Source organism: Cebus imitator, unplaced genomic scaffold, assembly GCF_001604975.1.
Source record: "Cebus imitator isolate Cc_AM_T3 unplaced genomic scaffold, Cebus_imitator-1.0 Scaffold463, whole genome shotgun sequence".
Classification (NCBI taxonomy): Eukaryota; Metazoa; Chordata; class Mammalia; order Primates; family Cebidae; genus Cebus; species Cebus imitator.
The window spans coordinates 257,838-267,430 of record NW_016107778.1 but is presented as its reverse complement, the minus strand read 5'-3'; the positions used below and the strand labels follow the sequence as shown (position 1 = coordinate 267,430).

The 9,593-nt window shown below is 50.3% G+C and overlaps 1 protein-coding gene across 8 annotated transcripts in view; it reads right to left on the bottom strand.

Moving 5' to 3' along the window:
* LAS1L (LAS1 like ribosome biogenesis factor) overlaps nucleotides 1–9,593 on the bottom strand; it is a 22,709-nt gene that overhangs the window by 4,579 nt on the left and 8,537 nt on the right. For 2 of the 8 annotated variants that reach the window (XM_017512142.2, XM_037732672.1), the window contains 4 exons: nucleotides 7,383–7,468; nucleotides 6,482–6,688; nucleotides 6,000–6,147; nucleotides 396–880 (listed from right to left, as the gene is read on the bottom strand). In XM_017512142.2, coding sequence (XP_017367631.1) covers nucleotides 396–880; nucleotides 6,000–6,147; nucleotides 6,482–6,688; nucleotides 7,383–7,468 — 926 coding nt within the window. Of the gene's footprint in view, nucleotides 1–395; nucleotides 881–1,311; nucleotides 1,409–2,856; nucleotides 4,754–4,870; nucleotides 4,934–5,999; nucleotides 6,148–6,481; nucleotides 6,689–6,989; nucleotides 7,041–7,382; nucleotides 7,469–9,593 lie in introns of those variants that run through there. The other 6 variants (XM_017512137.2, XR_005197372.1, XM_037732671.1 and 3 more) reach the window with 6 other exon arrangements.

Sequence of the window (9,593 nt, the reverse complement as noted above, 5' to 3'; positions counted from 1 at the left end):
AAATCTTATCTCACCACTAGCCAGCCTCCAGGCACACGCACACATACACAGAAAGCACTGTCTCATTGCACATGAAAAACACGTGCAGAACCATATACACACTCCCTACTTGCGATCTTCTGCCTCTATGTTACTGCCCAGGGCTCACTCCTATCTCATCCTCTCAGAATGTGCTCTTTATATGAGGTAAACAGCAGCCTGACAGTGGTCCCTGTACAGGCTCCATCCTAAGAGGGGGAAGAAGCCAGCTGTCATCTATATACCAGGCTGCCTTCCAGGCTTGCCTCACATTGGCTATCGCCTGCTACTTTTCATCTCTTCCTAGGGTAGAATGTAGCCTCAAGAGCCAGCCAAAGAGAAAAAAAGTTCGTGTGGGGACAAAGTAGTTATCTTACCTGAGCTAACCTGCCACGCAGAGCCCTGCAAAGCTCCCCTTTTCTGGGCCAGAAGCCTAGCATTCTCGGCAGTGGGGGACTCTTGCCCTGTAGAGAAAGGCCCCACCTCCATTCTCTCTTCCTCTTCATCGTCATCGTCTTCATCATCATCTTCATCCTCTTTTTCTTCCTGGTCATCATTTTCTTTCTTCTCCTCTACCTGGTCTGGCAAGACCTTTTTCTCCTCCTTTTCCTCTTCCTTGACATCATTAACACTGCCCTGCTCCTCCTGCTGCTGGGCCTTTCCTTCAGACCCGAAGCTGGAGCTGGCTGGTTTGATGCTCCAACACAGGCTGTCTAGTGTATATGGAGATTTCCCAATGGGGGAGGCCTCAGGGCCCTCCTGCACCAGGCTGTTTTCTCCACTCTGGGTATAAATGGAACAGATGCGCAGCAGCTTCTCCTGCTCCTCCTCTGGCAGGCCCTGCCCCATGGCTTTGAAGATGCTGAGCAAAGGGAGGGATGGGGTAGGAAAGATTCAAAATCTCAAGTCACTTTATACCCCAACACTCCAGGGTTTGAACTTGGTCTCTGAACTTCCAGACCTGCCTCTGAAAGGCAGGGCAGTAGAGCAGACAGAACATAGAAACAACAGGACCATGGACCCCGAACAAGCTCTGTGGTTCATCTCTGTGCCTCACTTCCATTCTCAGGTAAAATGAGGACAATAGTGATACCTAATGTATAGGATTGTTGGGAGGAGTAAATAAGAAAGCTCACATAGAATGCCTGGCACAGTGCCTGGCACATAGTGGGCATGCAATAAATGATAGCTATTAGTCTGCACTTAAAAGCTACATAAATACACAAAACAGCCAACAGGCCTGCAGGGCTGGAAATGAGCAGATCCCTCTCTTCTCTGGCCTAGCTGAACAACCTGTCTTGAGCTCCAAGGATATACCTGGAAGTGTTCTGGGCTCCTTCTGCATGGAACACAAAGTGTGATCCTTTTATGGGAGCAGCTACAGCCCAGCCTGGAATGGAGGAAAAGAAAAAAAAAGCAGCAGCTGACAAGACAAAGCAGGATGTGGGAGGGAGGCCAGATGAGCACTGCGAACCTACTTCAGGCACTGCGGGGCTGAGGGAGACAGAGAGCATGAGGAGGGCAGGAAAGACCAAGGGAGGGCATCGTGCAGGAGGTAGGGCCCAGGAAGCCCAGAGACAAGAGCAAGCACACGGTGCTGCTGCGTGCAGTGAGAGTAGCCCAGCTAGAGGGCACAGCCTGTGCTGAGGAGCCGTGGGAGGAAGAGAGGGCTGGGAAGGTAAGTGTGTGCGCTGGTGTGTGTGCGACAGGTCTCCCGCCAATTCTGAGTACGCTTGAAGGCTACGTTTCTGAAGATCACCGTGGTGACCATGTGGAGGCTGGCCATGTGGAAGCTGGCCTGGACAGGCAGCCTGGAGGCAGGGAGACCAGGGAGAAGCCTGTTCCGACAGTTCAGGCCAGAGTCGGGGAGGGCTGACCTAGGGCACTGGCAGTGGAGATGGGAGGGAGTGAAGCTGTGAAGGACACACAGACAGACAGAGAGCAGGGCTTGGTGACTGATGGCAGGGGTCAGGCAGAGTTAAAGATGATGACACTGTGCACACAAAAGACGGCGCTAACAGCAAAACCACCAACAGATACAGAGCTGCTGGGAAGGGGAGCTCGAGGGGAGAAGAGGGTGAGCACCCCTCGCAGAGCCTCACATAGAACCGCGCACCTAACAGGCACCCGGTCACGGATGGATGCGGATGGTTCACAGACGGGCCATAAGCTCAGCAGGCTGCTTTCTCTCTGGGCACATGCAGACTGATCATATATGCATAGTCACTGGTTGGTGGGGGCAGGGCTGTGGGGCTGATGACTTGACTGGGAGATCCTGTATATGGACCCAATTTCATATTCCAAGAGGATAGTGGCTCAAATTAAATTGATATTGGCAGCCTGGGGAAAGAGCTTGAAAAGCTTCCAGCTCGATCAGAGGAAATGCCAGAGAGAAACTTTGTCCTCTCATGGTGGTCCATTAGTGTGATTAATAATAAATATCCCCAGGAACTTGATAGTGGCAAAATGCCTTATCAGCCCTGGTTATGATTACCCACCTGCTATCTCGAGCTGTCTAGTCTGACCACTAAGGTGCAGGGGTGATGCGAATCTTAAAATACACCCCCTTCCTCAGGTATGCCTGGTCATAGCTCAGGGCTGAGAAAGTCACAGGTTCAGGCTGGTGGAATGAAGGTGGACTTTGGGCTCACACCACCTGGGCCAAGATCACTGTCCCACCATCAACGAATGTGTTAGATAAGTCCCATCACTCCTTAGAGCCACAATGTCTCATCTGTCAAATAGGGTATACTATATAATACTTCCACCTCCCAAGACTGCTGTGTCAAAGTAAATGAAATTAACCTCTACAAAAAAACACAGCACCATGCCTGACGCTTAATTTCCAATAGTATCTTTTATTTTTTCTCTGGGGAAAACAAAAGCCAAGTTCTGTGTTTAACAGATGCTTTCTGCAATAATACAATCTAGTGGAGTATTACAGAAGAGCATGGAACTAAGGACACACTATCTGGATTCTGGCCCCAGCTCTGACTTGCAGCATAATACCTGGGCAAAACCCCTCTGTTTCCCGCTCTGTGTAATGGGGTGATTAGGACTAGATTCACTGCTTATCTGGGAAAGGCAGGATCTGAGCACAAGGAATCGTACCCAAGTAAGCCGCTGTTATTGCTGGCATGTGTCGCATCCCTCTGGTATGCTTGGGTTGGGAGAAGATCTCTGTGGTCCAGACTTCTCCGAGACCAGCAGCTTCCACTCTGCAGGCACTTAGGATTGGAAAGTACCTTGAAGGCCACCTATCCAAACCTCTCCAGGCTGCTCTTGTCACTCCCTCCCTCCCATTACATACACATGCCATGTTCCTTCTGGACTTTGTGAAACTCCCTTTATTCTTTCTCCTGCTTGAATTGTTCAAATGCCTCCTCTCTGAAACTCTGACTCATCTAGGCCCTTTTGTTTCTCCTCCCAATTTCCCACCCATCCATGTCACTTCTAGTGTAGAGCACACACATCTGGCACTGTGGCTGTTCAGTCCCATCTCCTGGAAGTCTTGCCTTGACTGACTTTGTCTACAAAGCCACTTTGTAAATCTTACAAATACCTCTGTGTCCCAAATGCCATCAGGGTTAAAGAAAGACTTTTGGACTCAATAGGGGGATCAGGGACTAAGAGAGTCTTGGCATCCAGACTCCCACTTCATTCACTCCCCAGGCACTGGGTCAGCTCCCACCAAGGACAGCACTGCTGGGAATGAGAGAGCAGAGCACGGTTCAATTCAACGACATTTACTGAGGCCTGTTTGGTGCCTAGACTTGTGTGGTATGCTGGGGCACAGACAGCTGATGCAGAGTCCTTGCCCTTGAAAAGCTTAGTCTGATAGAGGGAAGGAGACACTAGGGGAAGTAGACACGGCAACACAAAACCTCAGATTTGGGAAGTATTCGAGAGTCAACAGGACAGGGTAGATGGTGCTGCCACCAAGTGAGATAGGGAACAGAGGAGGAAGATCACTTTAGAGTGGAGATGGGGACTAAGATGACCAATTCTCTTTTGGTCACAGTAAGGCACCTGTGGGCCATCCAAGGGGAGATGTCTGACATGCAGTCGAGTACAGGAGGCTAAATCTTGGGGGAAGGGCCAGGGCTAGACAGAGATTTGGGCCTCAGCACTTTATAGGAACTAGTAATAAGCACAGGCATTTTTCAAGGAGAGGGTGGTAAACAGCATCAATGCAGCAGACACAGAGACTGACAAGGGCCCACTGATTTGGTAATTTGGAGGTCAAAGCAACTCTGGGGGTAAATGCCAAATTGCAGCAGGTTGAGGAGTAAGAGGGTAGTGAGGAAATGGAGAGTGCTGAGTGTAGACTACTCTTCTGAGATGTTTTGATGGGAAGGGAGGGAATGACAAGCTGATGATAACCCAACAGAGGGATGCAGGGTCAAAGGAGATTTTGCTTGTGTTGCTGCTACTGTTGTTTTGTTTTGTTTTAAGATGAGAAAAGCTCAGCACGTTCCTAGGTTGAAGAGCAAGAGCCAGCAGAGCAAGGTAGAGGCTGGGGTGAGGCCCCAGCGATGCTGGCAGAGGTGACTCCAGAGCACAGGTGGAGGAGCAGGCTTTGAGGTGGGGCAAGGCCACCTCATCCTGAGACTGGCGAGAAGGTTGAGTGCAGCCGCAGATCAGTTCACGAGGGCTGGACCTCAGGTCGAGGGGGCCCTGCCGGATGCCTCCATGTGCTCGAGGAAGCTAGGGTGAAATGGGAGAAGGGGAGGGGCTTGAGGTGAGCGGTAAGGGTTTAGAATAGTAAGGAAATGGGAGAGAAAGTGGTCAGAAAACAAGTACAAGTTCAGACAAGCAGAACTGAGGCCTCGCCCGAGATTAAAAATCATACCTCTGCAGTGGCAGCAATCCGCAGGGCTATGTGGTTTTCTCCAGCAGAGCTCAGCTACCCGGGCTGAGGAGCAGGGGAAGCAGAATGGGGAGGATCAATTCCAGCTCAGGGGTTTGCAAGTCAGATATGGCCAAAGGATGGGCAGAGCTGAAGGTGCTGATGATGAGTGGCTGAACTGAGCAACCACAGACAGGATAGAGGGGAAGCAAGGTCAAGGGATGCAGGAAATGGAGGGATGGAGATCTGGATGCAGGCAAAGAGCAGATGTCATGGGATGCAAAGGTGAGAACTAGAAGGACGAGAAGTGGTGGTCATCGAGTGGGATGCTGGGATGTCAGCTTTCAGAGGTGGAACAGCTCCGAATGATGGAAATGGATTGCTGAGTGTAGTGGAGAATGAAAGTCACTGTAGTTGAGGAGCTGCAGAGTGTCAGATGAGTCATTCAAATGAAATAGATATTGCTCCAGAAAGCAAGAAGGGAATCAGGTGCTAAAGGCTTCCATGATTATGAGGGAAGTGGCTCAGGGTCAGAAAATGACAGAGGAAAGGAAAGGGAAACAACCACAGGTATTTACCAGTGCAATATTCAGTTTGACCACAGAACCCAGGGTGGATGGGGTAAAGGAGACTCACAGGAGGTAGGGCTACCATGGTAAGTTGGGCCAGAATCAGAAAGATCTTTGAATGTCAGGCTAAGAAGCCTAGACTTAACAGGAAGGCAATAGGGAGCAACACAAGGTTGCTAAGCAACTATCAGAGGTATATTTTGGAAAGATAATAGAGGAAATGACACTGGGCATGGAGTCAGAAGACCTGGGTTCAATAATATACAGCAGCTACCATTTATTGTGCACTTACTCTGTGCAGGCCACTGTGCTAAGCACTCTAGGGGGATTGTCTTATCCATTCCCACACTGGACTCAGTTTAGTCAGGTCTTAAGCTGTATGATCTTAGGTAACAAAACCCTACCCCTCCCCTTTCTGGACTCAGTTCTCCCATCTGTCAGTGGGAGTGAGACTGGGCTAGATTGTCCCCAAAGGGCCCTTCCAACTCAGTCATTCTAGGGTTGTGTGGCCCTGAGGTTTGCAGGGCCTCACCCTCTTACCGGATGGAATTCAAGAGACTTACAGCCGAAGGAGTTGGGGGCTGGCCCAGCAAGGTGAGCCCAAGCAGGACTCAACCATCCGGGGCCAGTCAAGGGAGGCGGAGCAGGTGAACAGCCTCCAGCCCCTTCTTGCTTCCCACTGGCCTGCAGAAAATCGGCGAGCATTCCGTCCTGAGAGAGAAAAGAGGACCTAAGGAGAAGGAAGCAGTGAGCCCCCCCACCCAACATTTCACCTCAGAAAGTTTGGCTCTGTCCCTCCCCATCCCCCCAGACTCCCCACCTATACCTCCCAACTGCTCAAAGCATTCAGCCCAGTTTAGTTGGCTCTGAGAAGAAAAGGAAAAGGGAGATTTGTCCACTGCTGCCGCAGGACCCTCTTGGGCAAAGCTAAACCTTTAACACAGGAGGTGTTTGCCTGGTGCTTCTTAGCAGAGAGCTGAGGACAGTGGCAGCGGCTCCTGCCTGGGCTGCCTTAGGCCCTATGGCTAGGGCTAGTCTCCCTCACCAGTCTTGGTGTTGGCCACGATCAGTTCAACGGTCCATCTGAGGATGTAGGTAGGTCGGATCCCGCTGATCCCCAAAGCTGGCAGTTCAGAGAGCATCCTCTCCAACAGGGCCTGCGTGAAGTTCTGGGAGTGCAGGCCCCTGAGCAGGGGCTGCCAGAACTGAGAGAACGGCTTTGGCACCATGACGTCATTCAAGTCCACGTTTTCTGGTTTGTAAGGGACACCCATTTGGGGGGGCAATAGGAGGGAGAGAGCAAGAGAGCACGAAAGAGAGAGCAAGAGACATCAAGAGAAAGGAAGTGAGAGTGAGAGCAAGAGAATGTGTGCGCGCGCATGAGCCAAGCCCCCCACCGACAACAGAGTTGCCACCGCAGAACAAAGAAAAGAAGAGAGCAGAACAGCAGGGAGAGAGAAACCAGTTAGTATCTGGCAATCAACAACTGACTCAAAATAAAGTATAAACAAAACAGAGCTCTGGTTCTAGCTTCAGCTTTGTCAATAACTCACTGTGTGACTTTGGGTCAGTACCTTCCCCTCTCTGGACCTCAGTCTGACCATCTGTAACATGAGGATGTTAGACTAGATGACCTCACAAGGCCCCTCCAATTCTGCTGTTCTAGCTCTCTAGCTAGCAGCTAAATCACAAGGAACACGGCACAACAATGTCATTAAGACTCCCCCACCCCACCCCATCCCACGGCATCCCATTCCAGACCACTTAAGGACAGCCCCACAACTGTCAGTGGAGCTACCTGTTCTGCTCAGCCAGGTAGGCTGAGGGGCTTCCAGAGGCCACAGAGAAACAGCCTTCACACCCCAGTCCAGGGCCCCCAACCCCGCCCAGGTGTTCCCACCCAGGAAACAGAACCCTAAGGCTGCAGTGAGCCCCCAGAACCCTACCTTCATATTCTATCTGCAAAGCTGCCAACTGTTCAAATGTGGGGACAAGGAAGCCATCATCCAGAAAAGCATCCAGCACAGCCTCCCTGGAACAAGAGAACACTAGTTTAGCAGAGTGATGCTGGCAGAAGACCTCCTCCTACTCCTCCACCCACCCCCAAAGTAGCTAATGCATCTGGCTCAAGTGGCCAAAGCAGCGTAGGGAGAAAGGCAGTGGGTGGACAGGAGCAGGTAGGAAGGGAGTTGACAATTGGATCTTAGGCTTCAGCCTCCTTGGGTAGGGGCTGGCTAGAGGCTGGGATCAGTGGGTTTTGAACAAGTGTTTACCAAGCACTAATGCCGATCTATATCCCATAATGAGGGAAGTAGTGTCCAAATACACTTCAACATACAAATAGAAAAAAGTTTCACATCCACAATGGAAGGAATTCAATGCCTGGGATCATGAGGTCAAGGGCTTTTAGACTCAGTTCTTGCAGTCTGTTTCTCTTGACCATTCTCCAGTACCCTACGCCATCTCTCCTCCCTGGCTACCTTCTTTTAGATCCTAGAAGTAGAAACCTTGGGGACCCAACTGCTAGACCAAATATGGTCCATAAACCTTATTACTAGTGGATTTAAAAACCCAGAACAAAGTAAGAGGTGTTGCTGGAGTAGACTATAGGCATAATCTCTCATTCCTATCTATTACCCATTTATGCCTAGTGTTCCATTATTGGAATGCTAAGCTTGTGGGAGTTATTTATATCCTACTGCTTATGGTCTTTACCAAGGTGTGATTTTTTACACACAAAAAAATGTGCAACCTCCAGCATAAATGGGTTAATAGCTCGAACCTACACCAGCAACAGCAAGTGATTCCTCCAGAATCAGTGGCTTCCCAAGAGGCTCTCTGCTACAGTTTGGATGTTTATCCACTCCAAATCTCATGTTGAAATTTGATCCCCAATGTTGACCATGGTGCCTGTAGAAGGGGTTTGGGTCATTGGGTCAGATCCCTCATGAATGACTTGGTGTTGTTCCCACAGTATCAGGTTCTTGATCTATCAGATTCTGCAAAAGCTGGTTGTTAAAAAAGAGCCTGACATCTCCCCCTCCACCTTGCCACTTGATCACTGCACATGTGGGTTCCCCTTTGCCTTCTGCCATGAGCGGAAGCAGCTGCCTGAAGCTCTCACCAGAAGTAGATGCTGGCATCATGCTTCTCGTACAGGATACAGAAGCATGAGTCAAACAAACCTCTTTTCTTCATAAATCAAACAACCTCGGGCATTTCTTTATAGCAACACTAAACAGACATAGACACTCTCCTAGCTGACCAAGCCTAGACACAGAAAAAAGAGCTCCCAAGGTGTCCTAGTGCCTGGAAAGTTGACAAACTTTGATCCCTCCCTCCAGCATTACCAGGCAGACATTACTGTGTTAGGGGCATAGTTTTTCCAGCTGCTAATGAAGCCACCACCCACCCCTTTGCTGAAGGGCGGAGCCAAGAAACCTAAGCTGGGCAAACACTGATAAAATACTTTTGGAACTAGTATCCTGGACATGAAGAGAAGACTCCAGGGGCAATCCCAGCCTACACTGCAGGTTCCCACTCAGGCTTACTCTGCCACCTACCACCTACCTACACTCTCCAACTTCCCTCTAGCTGAGGTTTACCACTGCCTCCACAGGTTCTTACTGGAAAGTCCCCCAAAGCCCTTCCAGCTGAATTTAGAAAGCCCTCAAGAGCTGGTGAGGAAAGAATGGGTAGACATACTATGTGCCCGCTCTGGACTGAGCTGAGCACTCTGTTTTGGAAAAAAGGCAACAGCCATACGTGAGAGAGTAAGAACTTAGTCTCTAGGAGCCAGACTCTGAGAAAGTCCCGCCTCTGTTCCCCTAACCATGACTACCCAAGGGATGCAAATACCCTCTAATGGCAGGTGAAAAGAAAACGTCAGGCCAAGCGTGGTACCTCACGCCTGTATTCCCAGCACTCTGGGAGCCCAAAGCAGGCAGATCACCTGAGGCCAGGAGTTCCAGACCAGCCTGGCCAACGTGGCAAAACCCGGTCTCTACTAAAAATATAAAAATTAGCTGGGCATGGTGGTGTATCCCTGTAGTCCCAGCTTCTTGTGAGGCCAAGGCAGGAGAACTGCTTGAACTCAGGAGGCAGAGGTTACAGTGAGCCAAGATTGCGCCGCTGCACTGCAGGGTGACAGCGAAACT